The following is a 27838-nucleotide window of genomic DNA, read 5'->3' on the forward strand; positions in this document are numbered from 1 at the left end:
ATTTCCCCTTGATTTCTTCCTCCCACCAATTCCCTGGTGAGTACAGACTCAATTTCCCTGAAGTAAAGAAAAACTCCAACAGGTCTTAAAAGAAAGCTTTATATAAAAAAAGAAAGAAAAATACATACCAATGGTCTCTCTGTATTAAGATGATACAATACAGGGTCAATTGCTTAAAAGAATATTGAATAAACAGCCTTATTCAAAAGAATACAAATCAAAGCACTCCAGCACTTATATTCATGCAAATACCAAAGAAAAGAAACCATATAACTTACTATCTGATCTCTTTGTCCTTACACTTAGAAACAGAAGACTAGAAAGTAGAAACTACTTCTCCAAAGCTCAGAGAAAGCAGGCAGACAGACAAAAGACTCAGACACACAATTCCCTTCACCCAAAGTTGAAAAAATCCGGTTTCCTGATTGGTCCTCTGGTCAGGTGCTTCAGGTGAAAGAGACATTAACCCTTAACTGTTTAAGCGCCCACCGTCTGCATGATGGAGTCTCATATATATATCAACAGTGCTACCCCATTCTCTGCCCTAAGTAATACAAATAAAAACCTTACACAATGAAACTGTGTAATAGAGAGTGTGAACCCTTGGATTTCTGTGGTACATACTGCGCTTTCTTGCAAGCACCAAGTCAAGTGTATTATGCACTGATGGGCATAGTATGCTATACTAATGAGAGGTTTCATTTTAGCCCTTGAGATTACTGTTCCTGAAACTGTACTGTAACTGAAAAGTAATCTGGTTTTCAAATACCGTGTGAAAATGTGCCATCCCATCTGCATTCTAGAATAGACATTGCAGAGACTGAATTGGTGCTATAGAAGGCAATCTTTATAACTCAGGGTGTCTGTGCTATCAGTTATATAATTGTGAAGGAAAATTAGCCAGCACATCTGCCATCCACAGTGTAGAAAATAGGTGGCCTTATTCATCTTTGTTTTGCACCATATGTTAGTAGTTTATATCAATGCAAAACATATACAAAATAGATGTAAAACATTGCCATTCTGGTCTGGGAGTATTTTGCGTTCACTTTGCACTGGTGGAAATGATTACTCAGGCAACAAAGAACAGGCCCTAAGAAGAGTGTTGGAGGTTAGAAAGAGGAATTTTGCTGACTGGAAGACTGAAGGAAAAAGACAGATTGAAACTGTTCGTGATGGTAAAATTTAAAATAAGAGGTTCTAGCAAGTAAGGTTAAGGAGAGAGACATATATAAAATATATAAATTCAGGCAGAATCTCTTTATGAAAAGGGTGATGAAATATGGAACAAACTTTCAAACTCAACAATAGAATAGAAAGAAGAAATGTAAATGGTTAATAAGGCAGTTAAGAGGACTTTGGATGGAAAGCTTTGGGGTGTAGTCACTAAATAGGTTTTTGGATTTAAACAAATGATATAGAGTAGCAGACCATATATGTTTTCCTGCTTTAAAAAAAAAAAAAGATTCCTAGGCTGTATATAAAAACTGTTGAAAAGATTTAGGATTTAAAAAGGTGGTTACCCAAATAATAATTAGAATAATTAATATAGTTTCCTAATTATTAATGTTGTTAAACAGTAGGTTACAATGTAGACCAGATCAGCAAAATTCTACTCAACTAGATTTTGTGAGAAATATGTATGAGAAATATTTTATAAGCTTTCTCACTTTAACCATCATCATGGTAAAGAATAGACAAGTAGATTTTGTTTTTAGGCTGGTAGGTGTTCACGTCTCATTGTAAGGCTGTTATACTGTACTCAGTGCGGTATTGTTCCTATGACATGTTAAAAATTTCAGCAATGGACTTGTCAACTGGAAATTATTTTCCAATTACCAAGGGCTGAATTATATATTTTTCCAAACTAGGAGGTACAGTTAAAAAAAAAATGAACTGGAGAGCCTGCCAACCAGGAAGAAGTTGCTATCCCTTGAGGTTACATTTACATTATGTAAGGCCATGTAAAATGATTATGGAGGGATTTTCCTGGTTTTGTGCAGACTAGAGTTGTGAGGATTCTGCTTATATATTCTGCTGAACTTGAGTCTGAAGAGTTATTACTACCTTAAATAGAAAAAAAATACAGGAATTGTGATATCCACCTTGGCACACTGAATGTTTGGATTTAGTGTGTCATACTGTGTAAGAAATGTATGGTATAAAAACAAACCTTAGTTAAGTAACTATCAGCCACACTCATCAGCCATACCATCTGGGGCTCATTCACCTGCACATCTACCAATGTGATATATGCCATCATGTGCCAGCAATGCCCCTCTGCCATGTACATTGACCAGACCAGACAGTCTCTGCATAAAAGAATAAATGGCCACAAATCTGACGTCAAGAATTATAACATTCAAAAACCAATTGGAGAACACTTCAATCTCCTTGGCCACTCGATTACAGACCTAAAAGTCGCAATATTACAACAAAAAAACTTCAAAAAAAGACTCCAACGAGAGACTGCTGAATTGGAATTAATTTGCAAATTGGACACCATCAAACTAGGCTTGAATAAAGACTGGGAGTGGATGGGCCATAACACAAAGTAAAACTATATTCCTATGCTTATTCCCCCCACCCCCGTACAGTTCCTTACATCTCCTTGTCAATTGTTGGAAATGGGCCATTTTCATTACCACTACAAACAGTTCTTTTTCTCTCCTGCTGATAATAGCTCACCTTAACTGATCACTCTCCTTATAGTGCGTATGGTAACACCCATTGTTTCATGTCCTCTGTGTATATATATCTTCCTACTGTATTTTCCACTAATGCATCTGAAGAAGTGGGCTGTAGCTCACAAAAGCTTGTGCTCAAATAAATTTGTTAGTCTCTAAGGTGCCACAAGTACTCCTGTTCTTTTTACAAACTAGAAAATTGGTTGATATAACCATTCTGGTTTTCAGAATCAAATCTCACAACTGCAATAGAAGATAACACTTGTACTTAACCACTATCTTGGGAAGGTGACTCTGTATTGATTTTTGACTCAGAGTCCCTCAGATAGGGCCTCATTTGTGTCAAACTGGTTATTAATTCTGGTGTTGCCAACACAACAGAGGGGAAGAAAATCCAAAAGTAATGCATAAGACCGTTTGTTCAATTACTTACATGCCAGTTCACCAAGGTCTTCTTCCCAATAGATTTCTAATAGTCAAACCTCTTAACCTACTTCCCTACAAATTATAGCCCCAGGATCTGACTAACACTCCGAACTATTTAATATAAACCCCTACATTTATGACAGACTATATAGAAAGAGTGCAATTCAAGAGGCTTATATACTTGTTCTGTTTTATATTTGTATGTACCTAGAACTTGGAAGGCAGTAACTGTGGTAGACACATATGCAGTGTTCTATCATCTTAGTTAACAACTGTAACTTGCTCAGTTTCAAAACTACTTTACAACAATCTTGATTGGGATCCATTACAAAATAAGGACACATACTGTAACTCGGTGACAGTCTTTAAAGCACATACATACATGCATGTACTACTCCCTTATTAGTTAGATACCCTGTTTCAGGAAGTGGTCAGTTTACTGATTTGTGTTGTCATCCGAGAGAAAGCCTGCATCTTTGCTCAGCCATCAGCTTTCAGCTCAGTTATTGTTCACAGCGGGAGTTGACACTGCAAATATAGGTGTTGCAAAGGACAGAAACAACTATTGTCTGTTCCCAGTGTGCTAGTGGGCAATTTGAATTGCTGGAAAATAGAGACAATTAAAGATGTCTGTCCAAGATAGGTATTTGATGTCACCAGGAGGACTTCCAGGTAACTGGCCCAGGACCTCAGTCTTCACCCTTCCACGTGCCCATACTTTCAGGAAGTAATGTACTGAAGGAGATAGGCCATTTTATCCCATTTCTTAGAGGTGGGTCCAAGTTGGTTTCTCTTCTTGGAGGTGCTAGCATGGCTCAATCAGCTGGTGACTCATACTTTCGCCAAAGATTCAAAATATCCAACCAGAATTATAATTATCCTCTCACCATCCAATCAGGGAACAAGACATCACCTTTAGAGTTTCTGCTGCTAGGACTGGAATTTTCCAGACTCTTTGTGCAACACATCTTGTCACACCGGCTTGTGTATGATAAGTTAGGCCATTGCTGTTGGGATGACATGGTCAGCAACTTATCTCCTCTGCAAGTCACTTTCCGTGAGCCCCTCTGCAGTGCATCCCCTGGCTAATTTTGCTGTTATTCTTGCTCAAGTTGCAGTTTCTCCATCAACACTTTGCTAGCTGTTGAAATGTCCAGTTTATAGTTCATATAATTTATAAAGAGTTCCTTCATATTCTTTGATGCTCTTTAAACTTGTTTCAACAGTCCATTATACAATGCAAAGTCATGTCAAGAACTGTTGTCCTCCAGCAGGCCAGAACAGGTGTATAAATCTTCTATGTATGGCTAAGCTGAGTCTGTGTATTATTAATCAAATAGCTACCTTTCCGATTATTCCACTCTTTGATCAAATGCCCTTAATAATACACTACTTTGGTTACAGTTCCTTTTATTTACTGCCTCTTTCAGCCAACTGTGTTTCACTAACAGGATAGCATGAGCATGCTTTATTGCAAATATTAGCCTTACTTCTTCAGTTTGTCACTACTAAAAGAAATCAATATGAATGCAACCTGTTTCTTTCCCTAATAGGATTAATAAGGTAAGCCCTATCATTAAAGTTTACAGTGTATTGCCCAAAGCTGAATCACTTAGTTGACTTCCCTTTTATACATATAACTTCATTTAATCATAATATTAGATTCCATCTATTTCCCTATTTTTCACTACTCTATCTGACATATAGTAACCTAATATTTAATATCAATTTTGAAAGTTTTTTCTCTCAGTTCTATGTCCAGTCTTTCCTAAACAGCATTGATACCTGAGCAATTCTTAAATAGTAATAATTCATAATTCTGGGCCTTAGTTACTACAACTGTTTTGGTTTTTCAAATCACTGCATTCTTGGTAGAATTGCACAATATTATGTTTTAATACAATTAATAACAAGCATGATATCAGCACAGACCTATGAATGTTTATATGTTGAGCTCATTGAATCAAGAAGTTTATCACTTATCTGTGAGGAAGCTTTCAATTACTTTTCTTGAATTGATTCCAGAGATTAATGGGTAGATAAAAGATGCTTTATTGTTTTCCTTTATCTTCATTGAGATATCTGCATTTGTATTAAGCTCCACCTTTGATCTTTTACTCTTTCTTTGCATTAGTAATTGAAAAATATTTGAGTGCAAACGGACTTTAATATGTAATTTCCATTAGTCCATTGTAGTTGTTACCAAAAGCTTTTTTTTATTTAGCTCTCAGCAGTGATAAATTCCACTGTACACAGTGTTAGAATTGAACTTTCAACAGCATACTTCAATGAAGAAAACAACATAAGAATTGCTGTACAGAATTGGAGTTTTGATCCATCTAATCCAACCTCTTGTCTTTAACACTGGCCAGCACTTCAGAGGAAGGCGTAAGAAATCCTGCAGCTGGCAGATGTAAAAAAATTCCTAACATGGAACAACTACACACAGTATGGGTCAGATATGATGGGCCCTTCTGGGGATGTAGTGAGGACAGTGCAAGGAGCCTCTTTCACTTGCGGGCTCTGTGCAAGGGTATATCACACTTGTGATCTTTCATAATCGAGGCATAATCCTCGATGCACAATAGCTCCCAGGATCTCCCTAGGTTTGTGCAGGTCTGCCCCACGTGCAAGGTGGACCATTGCCTGAATGCCACAATATGGCCCTTTGTTTGTACTAGAAAAAGGATAGCTCAGGTGAGGAACCAATAAGAGGCTTTCTGTATTCCCTGCCTCTGTAGAGAGCTGATATGCGGCCACCAACCTGACAGAGGGAAAGGTTGGGTCTGGGCAGGGGAACAGATGGTTGAATATGGGAGGGAGCTTTCACCCTTTCCTTATTAAGCTCCCTGAATCAAACCAGCCTCTTGTGAAAAACCACAGCATGGCCACTGTATGTACCTAGTACTTGCCTTCAAGTTCCTATGTGATGTCATGCTCTCTGTTCCCTCTCCATTCCAGCCCCAGTACTCTTTCATCTCCTTCTACCACACATGTCTATGTGCCTTTTACTGTACTGCCCGCAAGACTGGAATGCTTTCCTCAAATCTGTTCACCAAGCCACATGCCTGGACTAATTTAAATTCTTCCTAAATACTTCTTTCTGTCACCTTGACTGCAAGCAATGGAGGTGAAATGAAAGGTAAAAATAACAAAAGATGTGTTTTTCAGTGTAACCAATGTGATATATCCATGTCTTACTGTGCAATCACATGATCTTATTGTTGTTACCCGAGGCTTTCCTCTCTCCCATAACTAGGACCCTATGAAATCTGTTTTAGTATTGTGGATTTTTTAATGAATTATTTTCTGATTTTGTTTTTTTTTTCATTTTTAAAAAAATTAACTCTGGACCCTCGTCTGCAATCGGGGGGGCACAAGGGGAGGCACAGAGCTCCTCCGCCCCCACGGCTCGGGAGAGGGAAGGGCACAGAGCTCCTCCAGCATCAGGACTGCAGCAGAGAGAGAGAAAAGATTCAGTGTTAGAGTTTTGATTCCGCAATTCTGTCCATTTCATAGGGCCCTACTTAACCTTTTCAACAAGACTTCTTTTTCGTCCTACTTTAAACTATGGTTCTGACCCTGCAAAGATTTATGCATGTGCTTAATATGCATGGTGAACAGTCTCATTGCAGTCAAATGGGACTACTCAGTCCATAAAAGTTAAGTACTTGTGTAACTCTCTGCAGGGTCAGGGTCCTTAAAGCTTTACTGCCTAGCAGAATTCTAGGAGAGGGCAGGGCCGGCTCCAGGGGTTTTGCCGCCCCAAGCAGCCAAAAAAAAAAAGCCGCAATCGCGATCCGCGGCAATTCAGCGGGAGGTCCTTCGCTCCAACCGGGAGTGGAGGACTTTCCACTGAATTGCCGCTGAATAGCTGGACATGCCACCCCTCTCCGGAGTGGCTGCCCCAAGCACCTGCTTGCTAAGCTGGTGCCTGGAGCCGGCCCTGGGAGAGGGGAGCAAAAGTACCACAGATTTCCTTTCACTGGGTGAGTGTCAAGCTGCCTTCTTGAGTGTAGGGAGCTGCAAATTGCATTCCCTTGCACCCAGGGAGGTGAATCAAACCTAAGAGGTCCAATTTGTCTTTAATGTTCTGTCTACTGCATTTGTCATGTCTTGGAAAGACCTGCACTTTCTGATGTACAATAAAGTACATGAATATCATGAATAAACAATGCATAATTTTTGTTAGGAATGTGCCCTTTGTTAAGTATAAAGTTCAGCATTATAATTCTGTTAGTCTCGTAATAGAGGGATCAAAATGTTTATTAATGGGACTCAGAAGCAGAGAGTTTGGTTATAGTAGCTACAAAAATATAATTATTATAATTAAGATTGCAAAGTATTAATGAAGTTCTGTAACAGTTACCCATTTTCCTCAGAGATTTACTTTGCAAACCTGATTTGAATTTTATATTACATGGAAGAAATCTCTATCATTGTAAAATGGAGACCATGAATGAAGGCTCCATACTGTTAGGGCTGTGCTGAGGACAGTGAAACCAAGTGCTGGAGGGGATTGCTAGCAGTGCTACGGAGAGTTGCTTGGCAGGGGAGACAACTCATGTAGATGTGGTTCCTGTTTTCTCTCACTCCTTGCACTAAGAGATTTCTGTGGACCTAGGGTTCCCTCTAATATCCCTCATGGGGGGACAGAGAGGGACCAGGCAAGTCCCCAAAATTAAAACAACTTGATGTCTTAGCAGGGGAGGTTACTGGGAGTAGAACTGTGTCCTTTCCCCCCTAATCACCTGGGGTTTCCTTTGCCCAGTTAGGCCCCGTACTCCACTCCAGCAGACAGCTGTCTAAGAGAACAGTCAACTGGGAAATCACTGTCGTGGACCATGCAATCTGTTCAGTCTCCTAGCTGTTTAAAAGTCAGCTCACTGTGGAAATGAAAATAATAATAAACAGCAGAGTACAGGGACTGCAGTTGCAGCTTATGACTGTGTGAAGTGTTCCTTGCTCCAGTACCCCTCCTCCCTCCCCATGTGCACCCCAGCAAGGAAAGCCACAGCCTGGCTCTTCGTGTTGTGAAGTAAAGAATTCTTGAAGATGACAGATTGAGCCACCCTTCATTTCAATGATACTGCTTGGGCAGTGCTATGGCTCAACCTCCTCCCCTTTTTGCCCCTTTGGAGCAAAACAGTGAGGGAGAAGTGACAGCCACATTTATAAATTAAATAACGCAAAGTTTTATTTCAGAGCTAGCTGAAATAAAACATTTGCCTGATCTACACGCAAAATGACACTGGTTTAACTAAAGGTCAGATATTGCATCAGGTTAGTTAAACCAGTGCAGCTTTGTGTATGGATGTTCTTACATTGATTTAAATTAGTTTAACTTGGCCCAGTTCTATACCATTATAAGACAGTCCACGCACAGAATTGCCCTGGTGTGACCAAATCAGAGGTGTCACAATTACAGGTGCTAGCTGCATTTCTTTCCTCTTTCTGATCTCTCTCAGTGCATCCCCATAGGTGTCAGGCCTTGTGTTTATACCTCTCCTGGGGTGGAATTCCGCAAATCTCCCACACCTAGACCAGGCTCTGTGTATCAACTTTGCTTACGCAGCAGGATCTGACTGGCTTCTGTACCTATATTTTATTTCTCTGGGAGTCTGTGTTCTACAGAGATCAGACAAGCTTTTTAAAACCAAAGTATTGTTTATTTTAGCAGTAGGAGCAAAACATTTAGAGAAGAGGGATTTTAAAACAACAGTCTTCACACTTCTCTCTTACCTAAAGGCTTACTACCACCTTATGGTAGCATAGGCAGGCCTAACTTCTTCCTACGCCACCGTGGATCCCATGTTTCAGTCTGGTCACCTGACCACCTGCCCTGAACCACCCCCTCTTGAGAGATGCAATCCCTTTTTAAACATATACAGTTTGATCTCCTGGTTCCCAGACCTTGGCCCTGCTTGTCAAAACCAGTTTTGTCAGTTGGCTGGAGCCCCAAGGTAGAATCTTCCAAGCTAATAGTTTGGGAATTGTCTTTTAACAACCTGTACGTGTTTATCAATGGATGGTTTATCTTGTGCTGTTGTTTCCCTTCTTACTGCCAGGGGGGAAGGATAGTTCAATGGTTTGCACATTGGCCTGCTAAACCCAGGGTTGTGATTTCAATCCTTGAGGGGGCTGTTTGAAAACTTAGTTGGGGATTGGTCCTGCTTTGAGCAGGGGGTTGGACTAGATGACCTCCTAAGGTCCCTTCCAACCCTAATAATCTATGATTCTACTTGTAATTGTTCCTTATTAAACTACAGCAATATAGTCATACAGTACACATCCCAATAACCAGGTCAACATACAATATTCATAAATTATTGCAGAGCAGCTGCAATTCTATCACAGCTGAAACATCCCACTGTTAGTTAAACTGGTGCACCTTCTGTGTGTAGACACATGGCTAATGGAATCACTTCTTTGCATCATTTAGTCAGACACATTTACAGAAATTTAAAGATAGGTTTCTATTTAAAAATATGCTACAAAATAGCTGTACATGATTCATCTCCCCAGAATTATTAACAGTCACATCATGCTGGATAAGAGCAAAAATGTCATCATATTATTGATGCAAGGGCAGTGGATTATTGGCGTTAATATTTGTATTTATTTTCACACTTCAGATAGGAAAATAATTTTTGTCTATATTATACCTGACTTAGGGCTTGGTTTTGCCTCTTCTCTGCAGCTACATGGCTACACATGGGGGAAGGGTATAACATGATCTGTGTCACTCCAGCTGTGCCTTCCACCTAGGGCTCAAGTATGTTATTGGGAACAGAGGACAGCAGTGATGTACCTCCCACTTAACAAGGCAGGATGCTGGGGCAACCTGAAAGGGCCATTCTTCATTCACAACAATCCTGGGATGTACACAGATGGAGCCTGAGTTCCTGCAGAGGGTAGGGCTCTATGAATCGTCAAACCTCTGAGCTTTAAAAGGAGATGAACTTCATGGAGTTGCCATTGTACTTTTTCCTTCCTGAGGGGTTCCCTGGGGATCAGGAACATGTGACTTCATGTTTGGAAATATATTTACTGGGGCAAATCCTCAGCTGGTATAAATTGTCATAGGTCCATTGAAGTCAGATTCTTCCCTGCTGTAAATGTCTCTGAAGTCAGTAGAGTTACACCAGAGATGAATGTGATCCATAAACTTAAAACCCTCAAAATGATTTGGTCCTTTGCAAGCCATATATAAATGGTTTACTAGACGAGGGGAGGATGGTGAGTTCAGTCTATTTCAGCTCATGGATGTCCTGTTTTGCACTTAGTGCAACTGTAACCTGTTGATTTAAAAGCATATTCTCTTTATGGTAATATTAGCAAACAAACTCCTGCTACGTGGTTGCATATGGGGGAGGGAATTGTGTGACTAAGATTAAAAGGATCCTGTCAAGTTTATTGCTAAATAAAAATAAACCTACCTTGACAGTAGTCCCATCTGGAAAGGCTTACTTTGTGGCCTCCTAGGGCTCTGCTGATGTTAGCGTTTTCCAGTGCCTGCAGACCAGACCAATGAAAAAGCAGCCTATGAGGCTTTTGTCAGTTTAAGAAAGGGAGAGAGAGAGCTCAGTGGTTTGAGCATTGGTCTACTAAACCCAGGATTGTGAGTTCAATCCTTGAGGCAGCCATTTGGGGTACAAAAATAGTTGAGGAGTAGTCCTGCTTTGAGCAGGGGATTGGACTAGCCAACCTCCTGAGGGCCCTTCCAACCTTGTTATTCTGTTACAGAACCAGTGCACATATATTGGTGTGTATGCACTGGTTCAGTGTTTGATGATCACAATGAAATGGTTGCAAAATAAAGATTTTGGGGGATTTCAGAATTGTGAATATCTTATAATTGAGACTATTTTCAAGGCAAGCTTTTTTAGGCTTTAATTATTACACTGTTTCTTCAACTTTCTGTCAACTAATCTAATCACCAGTCACAGGGGTATCTATGCATGATGTCTCAACACCTAAGCCCCAGTCCTGCAAAGATTTACACACATGCTTATCTTAACCCTATAGGACTCGTTAGAGTGCGTGAAGTTAAGCATATTCATAAGGCTTTGTATGATCAGGGCCCTAGATACTGCAGCGTCTAGTACTTTATCAATACCTAAGACAGACAGGTAGATGGGTACATAAAGTTATCAAAAAATATACATCATTGCAATTGAGGGTCTTTCTCGGGAGAACTTGTTTTCTATTATTATAAAGAGATATTATCATATATATTTTAATCATTTTCTAAAAATGACATAATGAACACACAATGTTTAGACCCAGTCTGTATTAAGATGTTTGTCTTGCGTTCCTTTCGTAGATGACAAGTATAAAACAGGAGAGGCAAGTCAGTGTGGGGATGTGCTATATTCCCTGCAAGATAGTAAAAACTTAGTAAAATAGGCCCCAAGAGTTTATCTAATGTGTGAACATAGCCAGTGTAATTGACTTGCTTAAAGTGTTTCTGATAATAACGAGATTTGAATATCCAGAATTGAAGTATAAATCAGTATACCTTATTGTCAGACAGCAGGGCTCTAGTATGTTGTGTGAGTAAATGTTAGTACAGTTGGGTTTTTTAAACCTGTGGTCCCCAGACTGTGTGGTGCACCCCTCTAGGGAGGCGCAGAGGAATGTCCAGGGGGCACAGTGAGGCCTAAGCCAGCCCCCACAGGGGGCAAGGAGGGAGTGCCACCCAGCCCTGCTTTGTCCCCAATAATTATTTATTTTTTGTTATAGAAAAGAAAACGTGTTTCCCCAATGTGACCTAAGTCTTTTTGGGACATTTTTGTATTATCCAGAAATCTTCAGTCTAGTTCACCAAGTGTGGGGCTGTGCCCCATAAAGCTCTGATTTCCAGTCCCAATGATGTCACTGTTTTACTGCACCAGCTTGGCAAAGTCAATTAGGAGCAAGTTTTTAAAGCACGTGGAAGAGCTCTTGGGGACATGTGGTAGTGTAGTAAGTGTTTATAATCTGAGACATTCTGTCTGGGCAGGGCAACTGTAGACACAGTACCTTAATGGGAGGTGTTGACAGAACCATCCTTTGTGGCTGCACTGACTTCTGCTTGAAGAGGTGCAGCATATACCCTCTGCCTTGGCTGATGGATGCTAACTGACATACCTGGTTGACTACTCATCCTTGGAACTGTGAAGTATTTCCAGATATACTGCCTCTGCCACCCCTGCATTCAGGAATGCTAATGGTAACAATCTACCTAGTTCTTGCATAGTCGTGCAAGTAGGGTGCAGTATCTTTGAAAAATGAGCCAGAATATAGTTTTCAACTGCTCCGTGCCTCAGTTTCCTTTTCTGAAATGTGGATGATAATACTAATTTACTGCAGAGGATATCATGTGAGTGTGTTCCTTTGAAATTGTCTGGTTGTATAAATGCTAAGTATTATTATTTTTCCCAACTGGACATGTTTTCCCCCACAAAGTGTGCAGTGAGCTAAGTTATTATTATGTGTCCTGTGACAAGCCCAGGTTCATCATCACTGTAGTCAGCTCAGAATGAGAGGTGACTGTGAACAGACCATTACAATCACATCGTCAGTTCATCACAGGGAACAATGTTACTGAACTGACCTACTTTTCCTGTACGTCTACGGAACACTAATCCTGTTTAGCATTGCTGGAAGGGGACAGGCGCACCAAGGAGCATTCTGAGTTGTACAGATGACAGCCTTCACTGATGAATGTTACTTTAATTTGTTACATCTTCTGTTTTCTATAGTGTTAGGAGTGATCTGGGCAAAATTTAATTCACATGATATATTTGGCCCATTCACCAAAGGTTGAATAATATTAATAATTAATAAAAGTAAAAATTAAACATTTATCTAGTGACCTTCCATCAGAGACCCCAAAGGACTGGATAAACTACAATCTATGAATATAACTCTTCTCATTTCTTCTTCTTCTTGTTCTCCTTCTCAGTGCGTGTGCAATGTGTCTCAGGTGGCATGTGACTAGGATTCATCATCAAATTTGGTCCTCTGGGTTGGATCATTAGCTTCCCTGGCTTGTACTGATGAGGAGTGTGACATGAACGGTTATCTGTTCCGTCCCCCTAACTTGTCTCACTTATACCAGTGTATCTCTGTTGAGTTCAATGGGGTCTGGACTTGCTCACGATTGTGAGTGCCATCCTCAGGGCAGATAATCAACAAGCAGGACAGAGACCCCAAACTGGTGGAATGTTCTATAATTAGATTTCACCAATTCAGTAACAAGTGTGAACTCCTGAAGCAACACAACTGTCTTACCATGGAATCAAACAGTTCCATTGGGCATTCCAGTCTATCTTGCCACCCACACAAGCTGGACCATGTGATAGATGGTCCTTTACACCAAAAATCACAAAAAATATTCAGGTAACTCCCAGTCCCAAAGGACCAGTCACTTACCCCGTCATTTGTACTCAGATATCAAACCAAAGACAAAGTTGGAGCCAATCCAGTAGTAAACTAACTAAAGATTTAGCTGAGAAAATAAATGCGTTTTTTACGAGGTTAAAACAGGAAAAACACATAAATGAGTTACAGTCTTAGGTTTAAAAAGGTAATACACCTCTACCCCATTATAACGCCATCCAATATAACATGAATTCAGATATAGCGTGATAAAGCAGCGCTCCAGGGGATGGGGCGGAGTGTTCCAGCACATCAAATCAAGTGTGATATAACGCGGTTTCACCTATAACGCGGTAAGATTTTTGGGGTCCTGAGGACAGCGTTATATCGGGGTAGAGGTGGATAAGCTTCTATAATAACCAATTCTATGTGTCCTTTAGGGCTGACCCATGCCAAGCAGTATGGGGCTATCTTGCTTATGTTTAAGAATCTCTGTCCCTCAGAGTCCGGACAGCATAGAGACCAAATTTCTCCTTGTCAGGGATTTTTTATATCCTTCACCCCAGAGAGAGTTAGGAATGCAGGCAACAAGATTTCTGTTCTTTGATGCTATGCAATGCTTCATTTGCATTCAGTGGGCCATCTTGTGTGCAGAATGAGCAGTTCTACCTTAATTAATGCTCCTTTTCCTGTTTGGTGAGTTACACAATTACAGAGGGTTACAATGCACACACTCAATATAACTTCATACCATGGGATACAGATATTATAAGTAGGATTAAAACATGCAGTATCCTACAAGGATTCCATGAAGTCTAAACAGTAAACACATTCTTAAAACCCTGATATCTGTTTTAACTATACTAACCCACTGGTTTCCAGCTGTGCATTTGTCAGTGGTCAGTGAGGCCTGGTCCTTGGCAGGAGCTGGTTCCTGATCTGCCAGCATCTCAAGGGTTACACCTGATTTACCTGGTGACAGGAGATTTATGCTGTGTATATATAGGGCTCAGTTCACTCATCACTGAAATACAACCGTCTCCAGGATGGAATGGAGAAGCAGTTTAACAGTGCAAAGCTATACCATACAACAGTGTCTACAGATAAAAATGATTCTTTTTTCCAACTAACCATTTTAAGTAGGAAGAATGTAAGGAATATAGCCAAAATATGTTATGTGCCTTTTCTTCTTTTATTATAATCCCATAATCTTCAGATGTATTACCTACAAACATCTCCTCATCCCAAAGCCAGGCCAATGGAACATTAATATATGTCATATTCCATAATTTTAATACCTGTATTTGTTTTCTTTAGATATTTTTCTGTTGCTTTAACCCTGAAAACATCTGCAGAGCCATTATAAACTGAAGCATGAAACTCGGTGAAATATCAAATTTAGAAATATTATCACTCCATTTGAATAACTAACCAGAAAGGTACATTTAAAGAAATATGTAAGTCTTTTTTGAAAAATTTGATGAATGTCTTCTATGTTTTTGTAATCTTATTCTGGTTCTGGTTTTAAATGTAATCTTTTTATGTAAGGATCATTCATAAATATTGAAAATGTAAATATTGTTAAACTGCAGAACAAACTATTCTCTGCCAAGAATCATTAGCCTTCATCAAGTCTAGAAAGTACAGTTTTCTTTTTACTGTGTTTTGTCCTGTCTGAAAACCCAAAACATTCTCTGTCCTAGAAAAACAAAATTCTGCAAGCTGTTATTGAAAGGAGGATGATTAAGTTAGACATGCTTGAGCAAAAATAGCTCTAAAGCAGCACACTTACCATTCCTGTGGATTTTACCTTTGCACTTAAAACAGTAATTCCCATAGCAATTACTGCATTACATGACACCTGGTAACTTTGTTAATGATGCTCTTCTGCCACAGAAAGTCACAGGGCCTTCTCAAAATAAAATGCACATTAGAATGAAAAGGGATTTTCTTATATTTGTTAGTTGCTTTCCAGCAATTGTGCTATAGACAACTATGTTTTCAGTTCTTTAATTCAATTTGTAATTTTTCATTAACTTTTCTTTTCCCTTTTGTGTGCTATTTTTAGCAGTACACTTTAGCATGTTTTTTAACAGTCCAGAGGGTTATATTTGGCCAAGATGTAGCAATAGGTTGAATTCCTGATTCAGATTTGATTTGTGCTCAAATCTGGTCATTTATTCTGATTTATTTGTATTCAGACAAATCCAGCCTAATAGTCTATCTGTTGCTTTGATTTTTCTATAGCCTCCAGCATGGCAGGACTATCTATGGCCATGGCTACACTTACAGTTCTGCAGCGCTGGTAGTTATAGCTGTGTTCGTACAGCTGTGTAGGGCCAGCGCTGCAGTGTGGCCACACTGACAGCTACCAGCGCTGCAGTGTGGCCACATTTGCAGCATTTGCAGCGCTGTTGGGAGTGGTGCATTGTGGGCAGCTATCCCAGCATTCAAGTGGCTGCAACGTGCTTTTCAAAAGAGGGGGGTGGGGTGGAATGTGACAGGGAGCGTGGAGGAGACAGACAGAATGGATTTTTGGAGTTGACACTGTTCTCAGCTCCCTGCCTTGCAAGTTCTAAGGACTGGAAGACACACAGTGCCTACCTTCAATCATTTTAAAAGTTCTGACCCCTTCCCCCACCCCTCTCTCATTCACTAAATGCAAATTATGTACTCCTAAATAGCCGTAAGACCAGATAAGCATCTGCTCAACATGGACTTCCCCCTCCCCCTCTGCCGTGTGAGCGTGCTGTTTCTCTCTTCAAGCAAACAGCTGTGAACATTCCAAAATAATTCCCCTGCCTGCCTCCGCTCTCTCAGCAAACAGGAGCTGTGTTTGTTTTTTAAATAAGCAGTTTGGCTGAACTCCGAGCTCTCCCTTTCTTCCGGTTTGTTGTGGACAGGAATTCTGGGATACCTCCTTATACGCCGGAGGTCAATAAAAGCGCTGGTGGGCGTCCACACTTGCTGACCAGCGCTGGAATCGCTACACCCGAGGCTTGACCGGGTGTACAGCCAGCGCTGCAACCAGGGAGTTGCAGTGCTGGCCGTGCTTTGCAAGTGTGGCCACATCCTAAGTTGCAGCTCTGTAACCCCCTCACCAGCACTGCAGCTCTCTAGTGTAGCCATGGCCTAAGTGCCCCATCCAAAAAAAAAAAAAAAAAGAGTTAAAATCAGGTGCTTGACATAGTCACTGCTGTCTTGCGGCTCTGTCGTCTCTCGTCCTACTCCTCACTTGTTTACCTTGCTCTGGTAAAACAGCAGGACTTTGAAGTGAAGTTTAATAAATATTAGTAAATTTTACTTTGCTTTGGCGCAGTCTCACAACTCAGAAGAAAAGAGGAGAGCTGCTAGCTCAGAGTCAGAATGAAGCTCACTAAGTCCTGGTAAGATTCACTTTGAAGTCCTACTGTGGAGCAGCCAGTGAGACAGGGAACATGCAGATTAGATCAGGGGTTCTCAAACTTTTTCTTTCTGAGACTCAGGCTACAACATGCTACAAAAACTCCACAGTCCACCTGCGCCACAACAACTGTGTTTCTGCATATAAAAGCCAGGGCCAGCAATAGTGGGTAGCAATCAGGGCAATTGCCCAGGGTCCCCTACCACAGGGGGCCCCACAAAGCTTAGTTGCTCAGGCCATTATCTTTGAAAACTCATGGCAATCGGGGAAGGTCCCGAATGACAAGAAAAAGGCTAATGCAGTGCCCATCTTTAAAGAAGGAAAGAAGGAGGCTCCTGGGAATTACAGGCCAGTCAGCCTCACTTCAGTCCCTGGAAAAATCATGGACCAGGTCCTCAAGGAATCAATTCTGAAGCACTTTGAGGAGACGAAAGTGATCAAGAACAGTCAGCATGGATTTACCAAGGGCAAGTCATACCTGACTAACCTACTTGCCTTCTATGATGAGATAACTGGCTCTGTGGATGAGGGGAAAGCAATGGACATGTTATTCCTTGACTTCAGCAAGGCTTTTGACATGGTCTCCCACAGTATTCTTGCCAGCAAGTTAAAGAAGTATGGCCTGGATGAATGGACTATAAGGTGGATAGAAAGCTGGCTAGGTCGTTGGGCTCAATGAGTAGTGATCAATGGCTTCATGTCTAGTTGGCAGCCAGTATCAAGCGGAGTGCTCCAAGGGTGAGTCGTGGGGCCGATTTTGTTCAATATCTTCATTGATCTGGAGGATGGCATGGATTGCACCCTCAGCAAGTTTGTAATGACACTAAACTGGGAGGAGCGGTAGATGCGCTGGAGGGTAGGGATAGGATACAGAGGGACCTAGACAAATTAGAGGATTGGGCCAAAAGAAATCTGATGAGATTCAACAAGGGCAAGTGCAGAGTCCTGCACTTAGGATGGAAGAATCCCACGCACTGCTACAGACTAGGGACCGAATGGCTAGGTACCAGTTCTGCAGAAAAGGACCTAGGGGTACAGTGGACGAGAAGCTGGATATGAGTCAACAATGTGCCCTTGTTGCCAAGAAGGCTAACAGCATTTTGGGCTGTATAAGAAGGAGCATTGCCAGCAGATTGGCATTGGTGAGGCCAAACAAATATTCTTGAAAGACTGAGCAGTGCTCGCACATTAAGAACTTGCAACCCTATGAATAATAGGCCCACCTGCTGACTCCTGCCATAAGAGTACTTAGCAATGACAATCATGTTTGTGCCTTTACTCTTATGGCAGGAGTTAGCAGGTGGATGGTAAGCAAAAGATAGTCTTCTCTGCTGATTCAAGCTGCTTTCTGTCAGGAGTCTCTCACTGAAGTGAGCCATCGGATCAGTCAGCATTTGAAATTGATAGTCCACAATGAGAACATACCTAAAGAGAAAGAAAGAAACCCTCACCTATAGTGGTTTTATCCTCAGACCATTGAACAGTAGCTTTTAACCTCCTGCTGCATTTGTATTGTTACAAAAAATTAACAGGATGAGTTGCACGTATCTCATATTCCTTAGCTAACAACTGTCTCATGAGCTAATGGAGGACAACTATCTATTAGCTACTGACAAAATTATCCATAATTCTTCCCATTGATCAGTTTTCATTTTTGTTTTTAAACAAATATTCTTGAGACAATAAAATTCCTGAACAAAATCATATGTTGCAATCGTATTCGGCCTAAGTAATGCATATTCATTAACTTGGCCGTCCTTTTTTTAACTTTTTATTGTATCATGCTTCCTAAATTTTGTGGAAATCATTTAATGGAAGGAATAGTGACACAGGATGCCCATTTTCAAATCACAGAGTAGGAAGTCTAAAGTTTGAAACATTGTGCTGTTGATCCTGAAAATCCTTGTGTGGGGTGCAGCAGATGCATAAGGCTTTTGTGCTCTGATGCAAGTGAGAGTACATGCCTTGAACGGACACAGGTAATGATAAACACAAGGCTTTGTTCTCCTCACTGCTTAGTATTATGTTTCAAGCCTCTCTTCTTCAAAAGAGCGCTTAGCAAAAGAGGGGCAGGCAGTGGACAAAGAATGAATGTATCAGACTATGTACACATTACCGATTACGTCGGTATAAGTTATGTCGCTCAGGGCATAGGTGCCGACTCCGTGGGTGCTCCGGGGCTGGAGCACCCCTGGGGAAAAATTCTCCCACCCCCCTGCCCAGCTCACCTGTGCCCCTGAGTGCGCCGCATGCCCACTTTTTCCCCCTAGCTTCCAGCACTTGTGCTGTGAAACAGCTGTTTCACATGGCTGGGAGGGATGGGGGAGAAGGGAGAATGCAGCTCGTTCAGGGAAGAGGCGGGGTCAGGGCGGGGATTTGGGGAAGGAGTTCAATAGGGGCAGGGAGCAGGCGGAGTTTGGGCAGGGACATTGGGGAAGGGGTTGGAATGGGGGCGGGGAGAGGGTGGAGTCGGGGCGAGGACGAGGGCAGAGGATGCGAGCACCCACCAGCGCCAGGGAAAGTTGGCGCATGTGGCTCAGGGGTGTGAATAAGCCACTCCCTGTGCAACGTAAGTTACACCAAGCTAAGCACTGGTGTGGACAGCGCTATGTCGGTGGGAGAGTTTCTCCTGCCAACATAGCTACTGCCACTTGCAGGGGCTGGAGTAATTAAGTCAACTTAGAACGTCTGAACTAGCAGTGCTACAGCAGGGCAGCTGCATCGGTGCAGTTGCACCGCTGTAAGCTCTGTAGTGTAGCCATAGCTTGAGGAGACACAACTTCATCCTCAGCTGTGTTGAGTTTACACGGCTTTTTACCTGTCTTGCCTACGTGATTTACCTATTTTAACTACTCTTCTTATGAGCTATGACTGACCCTTGTATGTATCTATTGCAGGCTCAAAATGGCTCATTCTTATAGTAGTAATGGACATACACCTTAGGGCAGATCAAGAATTTAGTCAGTATCTGACCATTCTGTTCCAAAAAGGTTAATACTGACGGGTATGGTACATGTTCAGTTTTGCACAGGGATTACATTTTTTCTGTGTGGCAAGTCAAGTTGGTCTAACATAGGATTGACAGCTATGCCGCTTACAAACGTATTGAACTCTAAAAAACTGAACTCTAAAAACTAAGCTCAAGTCAAATAGTGAGAAGGCAGTTCAGTCTCTAGGCCCATTCAACCCCTGACCTCTCAGCTGAGACTTCAACAAGGGTCTCAGATGTTGTTAGTTGCAAGGCTGGTTTTTGTGACGTGCTCTTGGAACTAGACTGTGTCAATAGGACTTAAGCACACGCGTCAGAGCTTTGTGGAATTGGGCCCCTTGTGATCCTCATATTACCTTTGCCTTTGAGATTCCTGCCGAGCTCTTATAGGAACTTTAAGCTTCCCCCAGCTGGAGGAACCGCCCAAGAGGGCAGTAGTGGAAACAATACCTGTGTTTCCCCAGAGGTGAATCAGGAGGCCTTGAGTCTGCAGAGGGGTTCCATATTTGCCTCCTTGCATCTCCTGGAGTTCATCTAGCCCAATGGCTTTCAACCCATGGTCCATGGCCCACCCGCCAGGGCAGTCCACATACTATGTCTAAGGGGTTCGTGAAAGGTTGTCGTTACCATAGAGCAGTGGTTTTCAGCTGTGTTCCGCAGACCCCTGGAGCTCTGCAGACTATGTCTGAGATTTACAAAGGGATCCGCACCTCCATTCGAAATATTTCTGGGGCCTGAAAATGAAAAAAGGTTGAAAACCACTGATCTAGCCTAGTAACTTGGAGGAGGTATCCACAGTAGACAGATTAGACTGTAAACTTTTCAGAGAAGGGACTGCCTTTTTGGTATGTGTTTTTATTTTGCCTACCACAGTGGGACCTTAATCTCTGATTGGAGCCCTTGGATGCTATTGCAGTAAAGATCATTAATAATGAATCATAACATCTATAATAGATGGTTCTTAAAATTAAGGACAGAGTTTAAAACCCTGCTGACACATTTATTTGACTTGGGTACTGTTATTACAGTAAAGCAGAAGTGACTCTGAGATTAACCTGAAGGTAGAGCTAATGACATGACAACTTATAATAACTCTGCATTCTTTCAACAGAAAAAGCTATTTAGACAATCTCATGGATGAAAATGAGAAAGACAGGGCAAAGAGGTGAGCACTTTTTTTCTTTTATAACACTGTTCATTTTGTTGTGAACCTAAGATTTTATGTTGCTGCAAAAGCTGTTTTTTCCATCCTAATTAATCAAAAGGGAGAGAAAAATAAAGCCAAATACAACTTGAAACGCTGTTGAATCACAAAGCACTATTATCAGAATAAAAGCATTTTAATAGTGCTTCCTCTGAAAAATATCAGCAAGGCAAATGCAAGGGTTATTTTTTCACATTACTGCATAGGATCAACCAAGGAACCTACAGAACACTATTTCTGCCACAATACAACTGTCTAGTCCACCATGTGTATAAAATATCCATGTTATCAGATAATCTTTTACGGAAAACACTTTGTAAAAGAAACACAGATTATTCTTTGAAAATAATGAGGTTTTCTTATTATGTTACTCAGTTTATACATGGGTAATTATCTGATAATGATTCTGGGAAAAAACAAAACAAAAAATGAATAATACTCTCAAATCACCTTATCACCAAAAATCAGTAACATTATAAACCTTACTTCAGACCTAAACATAATCTCCTTTCATATGTGCTTGTAATGGATTGGGTTAAACCCCACTGAAGCTAGGCTAAATGATGACGCAGTTAAATGCCCCTTTGGTTAGTAATCGTCAAAACAATAGAAGCCACCACCAAACACACAGATCCACTTGGCAAGACTGAGTCAGAAGCTAAGCCATGTAGGGTGAGGAGTTTACCGGGATTGATACAGCAAATGCAGGGGTTAAAGGATTGATTGATGGAGCTGTTGTGTATGTCTGTGTTTTGGGGGACAACAGGAGAAAACACTAGAGAGCAAGGGCAGAAAAACCAAGGGCACAATCAGAACAAGCACTGGGAATGTGGTCTTAAGAAAACATGAGCGAGAGTTTAGGGAAAGAAAAAAAAAAGCTAAGGGAGACAGCTTTTGAGCTGAATGCTGATTGGAAAAGGTGCCTGCTACTGTGAGCAAAGACACTGTCTCTTGTTGTTTCATTCCTGCTGTGTTCAAGGAAAAAGGTCTTTGTACATTCTCTGTAAATAAACAGTATTGCTTCAAAGAATCATCTGGTTCCATCACCAATTACTGCTCCTAACTGGAACAACCCACAAGACACTGAATTTTTGGCTAATTGATTGGGTCTAAAGCGGTAACGTGCTATTAACTATGGTGGTAAAGTCACAGTTAATACATACACAGGAAATTGCTACTAACACTTTGTAGGGGTTGCCTTTTCAGGTAGAAAATCATGTGTTGCAGTAAAACTCCATAATAATTGGCTGGCACCAGGAGTGCCACAGAATCTGTTTGCTAGCAATTTTTTTGGAAGTGTGATCTGTACTGCAGCCAGTAGTTTATCTGGTGTAGAGGGAGCCTTAGGTTGCATGTATTTTTTTCCTTTGTTCTTTCTAATGAAAGTATATCCAGTCTAGGCACAACTAGTTGGTCCAGGCTCATCTCTTTTGATTCTTTTCCTGCTTCTTCCCTCTTGCAACCTTTTTTCACTAATATAGGTCAGAACTCTCTGCAGCCTCGCTCAACTGTGCTCCTTTTCTTCTTTTCTAATTCATGCATGCTCGAGATACAGAAGCCCACTGTTTGATACCAGAAGCAATGTGCTGACCTAACTGCTGCAACCACTTAGGACTGCAAGGAATGTCTTCTGAGGCAAAGGGCCTATCAAAGTTTTCCCAAAGCCACTGTGCCAACACTCTTCACAAGGGACTTAATGCACGAGAGTTGCTAAACATAGTATTATTAATGCACACTACAAAGAAGCACAATGTAAGGATGTGCCTAACCATCTGTAAATAATGTAGACATCTGTGAATGGAGGAGGAGGATGAGGGAATGGATGCCTCATGCCACATTACATCATGAAAAAGGTGTCTTTGGAGATGGTATATCACAGCTGAAAGTTTCATACAAAGTGTCAAGAATTATAACACTGCTGGATTGCGGGAGCGGGGAATGAAGCAAAGGGGAGAATAGAGGGAGGAATTCCAGATTTAACTGTCACTACCAATTCACACACTTAGATCCAAATTACTTTTATGATGCATGCAAGGCAACCATTCAAAAAGGGGGTTAGCAAGCAAAATACACACAGAACGGACATAGGAAAACACACATCTTAAATAGTGGTAGTTATTACCATCTGCTGACATTTTAATGCCTCTTTTTTTTTTTTGGAAGGAGAATTTTTGGTAATGGATAGGGACAAGCTTTTGTTAATATTTACTCAGAGTCAAAATTCCATTCGGACAGTGTATCTTTTTCCCATCAGCATGTGCCATATTGCTTTGAAGATAACAAGGAGGTACATAAGCAGGACTAATGGTATGGATCGTGCAATCGGAATTTGCTTCCTTTAATAGTTTGATATAGTTTGTGTCGATGCGCTGCTCTGCAAGAGCTTTCAACACTGCATTGATCTCTGTGCTGTCGAGCGCTCTATGCTGTCAAACACTGCACTACAGATATAACCTTGTTTGATACTCCCGGTCACATCCCAGTTAAGAAAGATGTGGAACAAGGAGACACGGTTTCACCGAAACTCTTCACAGCCTGCCTTAAAATGGTAATGAGGCAAATGAATTGGAAGGATGGAATCAAAATCAACAGAGAACAGTTAAACCATCTCAGATCTGCGGACAATATTGGGTTGATCACCGAAAACGATATCAAACTGCAGAAAATGCTGCAAGAACTCAACACAAAAAGCAGCCAAGTTGGGCTGAAAATTAACCTCTCCAAAACTAAATTTATGCATTCTGGTACCTTACCAAAAGTCCAAATAACAATCAAGGGAGAACAAATAGAAGAAATTGAGCAATATGTCTATTTGGGCCAAGGAATTAACATGCGCCACGATCAGGAAGGTGAATTCTTGCGAAGAAAGAAAGCTAGTTGGTGTGCATTCAGTTCTATCAAGGATGTCCTCCATGGAAAAATCAACAAGGCAACATGCGGCAGCCTCTTCAACTCAACAGTACTGCCAGCAGTGTTGTACAGCAGCAAAACATGGGCACTGATGAAGACAGAGGAGCAGCAACTGTCTGTCACGGAGAGGGCGATGGAAAGAAGAATTCTGGGAATTTAAATGTGAGACTGAGTCCCCAATGAAGTGATCAGACAGCAGAGTGGAGTGCAGGATGTCGTTGTTGAGAGCAAGCACAGTAAAATGTGATGAGCTAGGCATATAATGAGGCTCACTGACAATCGATGAACTGCAGCTGTTGCTGAATGATACCCACAGGAACTGAAACGACCACTTGGCCAACCTCCAAAGAGAAGGGAAGATTTTATTGTGAAAAGACATGGCTGCACATGGAGAAGAAAGGCCAGGATACCAGATGAATGGAAGACGTGTTGTGACTGGCGCAATCTGTACAAGGACTGAACGACTGATCCATCAATGTGATCAAGGTGAATGGTATGAAATTAAGATAAGGGCAACTTCAGCAGAATATCAGGGATAGTGCCCTAATAGTGAGATTTACTAGACTATGGAATAAACTTCCAAGGGAAATGATGGAACCTGCATTGTTCAAGACATTTAAAACTGGACTGAACAAAGCACTAGCAAATATAGAATCCTGCATAGGCAAAGGGATAGATTAGACGACCTAATAAGGTTTTCTGTTTTCTTCCTTTAAGGATTCTACTCTGTTTATTGATTTGGATCTTGGTAGAATTATTTCCACTACAGAAGTTTTCAGATTTCCTTTGTGAATAAAATGTCAAGTGTTAAAAATAGGTACTTTCTGGTTTCTGTCAAAACATCTTTTACTTTCTGGGCAAGCAACACATACTGTATATATGATTGGGGAGTTTCAGTTTTTGAAGGAATGGGAGCCGTTAAGCTGACACGGGCTGAGGATTGAATTACATGAAAATAAAATGTTGGTTTTCTTTAAATCTACTTGAATTGTTCGGAAGTATGATGAAGATGGATTCAGATCTTGTCCCAACAGTCTTCTGCACATGTAACAGGAGTATGCTTAAATCAGATAGACAGCATTCACCTAACCTTTTGTGGTCAAAGCTGTAAAATAACCAAAGATTGGCTTCTTTCCAGCGCATCTCAAAGAGTATTCAGGCCAGAGAGCAAGACAAACAAAAATTACCCCCTACCCTGTCACAGGTAACATATGAAGACTCCACTGTGATATCTCTGCTGAAAATGTTTATTGCCATATTGGTCCTTAGAGGAATGTCCAAGTTGAGTTAAATTCTATTCTTATTTACACCAATGTATGCCCCGGTTTCTTCATTAACTGCAGTGGTATTACTGGATTGACGCTGGTGTTATGTTTAGAAGAAGTTGGCCTGTTAATTATTAAATCCTGTCTATTTCTAACCAGATTTTTAGCTTATTATACATTTAAGCCAAGTAAATCATAGCCTATGATGTTCTTGTTTGCCTGGAACCTTTCAATGGAGTAAGCAGAAGTTCTGGCATATTTTATAGTTCATTTTTTGCCTGGTCATATAAGCCTAGGAGAGACCCTCCTAGAAAACTGTCCATTAACATACATAAAAAAATGTTCATACTCAGAGACCAAGGGTGCATTGAAGAATACAACTCTTAGTTTACAGATTAGTGTACAATAAATAAAAATTAAAATACAGCTACTGAGCAGATTGTTAGAAACAGTAATAGTAGCATTACGGTAGTGCAGTGGTCCCCAACGCAGTGCCCGTGAGCACCATGGCGCCCGCTGGGGCATCTATGTGTGCCCGCGTACTGTCCAGCGGACAAGCATCTGCCGAAATGCTGCTGAGAAGCAGCATCCCCAGAGGCATCGTTGCTGAAATGCCACTGATTTTTGGTGGCATTTCGGTGGCGACACCTCTGGATGATGCTGCTTGTCGGTGGCATTTCGACGGCGACGCCTATTGACGTTGTGGCTTCTAGGCAGCATTTCTGTGGATGCTCGTCCGCTGGCCTCAGTTCTCGATGGCTCATCGTCTGGTGCCCGCCAGATGAAAAAGGTTTGGGACCACTGCAATAGTGCCTAAAAGCCCCAGATGAAATTGGGGCCCCATTGTTCTACTGTACAAACACATAAAAAGAGACAGTCCTGCCCCAGAGATGCTGGAATCAGGAGTTTCGGGGTTGCTGCCGCAACCCTTGGCTTGAAGTGGTTTCCACTGTATGGAGTTTACAGTTTGGTTCAATGGCTCTCAGCACTCTCACTATAAAAATTGTTCCAGCTCCCCTGCCCTGAAGAATTTACATTTTAAATAGACAAGACGCATAAAGGGAGTAGTATTATTCTCATTTTACAGATAGAGAACTGAGGCACAGTGAAATTAAGTGGTTTACCCAATGGCACATATAGAATCTATGACAAAACTGGGACTTGAACCTAGAATCACAGTCCAGTGACTAAACCACAAGACCAACTTTCCTTTCTACAGTTAAACTTGTGCAGAGTGATTAGAAACTGCCATCGTTTTTTTTTATTTTTTTATCTGACCAAGAAATAATTTAGGATACCTAAGTGTTTTGATCAGCCCAAAAGTTTGAGCATTATAAATTGTTTTCTGGGCCAACAAAATATGTTGCCATATTATTTACCTTGTCTACTTACAATCTTCCTTTACTGAAAGTACCTCAGCATAGAAAGCATGAATTTTGAGTACACACACACATATGAATGAAAACCTGTGCACACAAGACAAGCTTTATCATTTGCCAGAAAACAAGGACATGAAATTCCTCCACATCTTGTCCTGCTGCTGGAGTGATGGGGGAAGACAGAAGAGCCAACATGTGCTCACTAAGTGAGTGCAGGAATAAGATAATAAAGTCAGAAAGCATGGATAGCTCAGTGGTTTGCACATTGGCCTGCTAAACCAGGTAGGGAGCTCAATCCTTGAGGGAGTCATTTAGAGATCTGGAGCAAAAATATGTCCGGGAATTGGTCCTGATTTGAGCAGGAGGTTGGACTAGATGACCTCCTGAAGCCCCTTCCAACCCTGAGATTCTATGACAGTGAGAAAGGCCAGTTCTTAGATGCTTATTTAGCTTTGCCTGGTGCCAGCCATCAGTGTTCACACACTGATGCATAGAGAGTTTATTTTATAAATAACATGTCACAAGAAGAATATGTACTGATTACTATTTCTAGGTCCATTCATTATTTTTTTTTCATACTTATAGGGCTTCCCGTAACAAGTCTGAAAAGAAGAGACGTGACCAATTCAATGTTCTCATCAAAGAGCTCAGCTCCATGCTTCCAGGCAACACCCGTAAAATGGACAAAACTACAGTGCTTGAAAAAGTCATTGGCTTTCTGCAGAAACACAATGGTAAAAATTGCTGAACCTATCTATGCACAGTCAAACTGTACCAAATCCTTGTTACTCCACTGATGGTCAGAGTGGCTCAAGCAGTTAAAAATTTCATAGTAAGATTTTTTCCAAGTCATAGTTTGTGCCGAGAAAACTTAAGGGTACCATGCAACTCAAATCAGTCTCCTCAGCTGCTCCTTGGTACAGAGTAGTACTTATCCCACTTGCTCTGTAGTATAATGCCTCTTCAGACCTGATGGGCTTGCGCAAGACTGCCTTTCTTGATCACAATGCTCCTTTTGGTTGTTGGGCTCAAGTGAATGAAGCCAGTCAGTCCTCTGACATTCTAAGGCAGAGGATGTGTGCCTCCCTAGCTGACTGAATATCAGGCAGCCAGGGAAGAAATGCAAAGGGCACAGAGCTCTGAAGTGGATCTGTGAGCTAGGCAGGAGAGGGACTTGTGCTCTGAACAAAAAGGTGATCAGGAGGGAAAG

At 41.3% G+C, this 27838-nt stretch overlaps 1 protein-coding gene across 5 annotated transcripts in view; it reads left to right on the plus strand.

Annotated features, from left to right (window-relative positions):
- The window catches only part of NPAS2 (neuronal PAS domain protein 2), a 180089-nt gene that overhangs the window by 55970 nt on the left and 96281 nt on the right, over positions 1-27838 (plus strand). For 4 of the 5 annotated variants that reach the window (XM_050921915.1, XM_050921877.1, XM_050921896.1 and 1 more), the window contains exons 2-3: positions 20982-21035; positions 27214-27362. In XM_050921915.1, the coding sequence (XP_050777872.1) occupies positions 20982-21035; positions 27214-27362 (203 nt within the window). The remainder of the gene's footprint in view (positions 1-20981; positions 21036-27213; positions 27363-27838) is intronic. The other variant, XM_050921887.1, reaches the window with a different exon arrangement.

This window comes from Gopherus flavomarginatus, chromosome 1 (genome assembly GCF_025201925.1).
Source record: "Gopherus flavomarginatus isolate rGopFla2 chromosome 1, rGopFla2.mat.asm, whole genome shotgun sequence".
In the NCBI taxonomy this organism is placed as follows: Eukaryota; Metazoa; Chordata; order Testudines; family Testudinidae; genus Gopherus; species Gopherus flavomarginatus.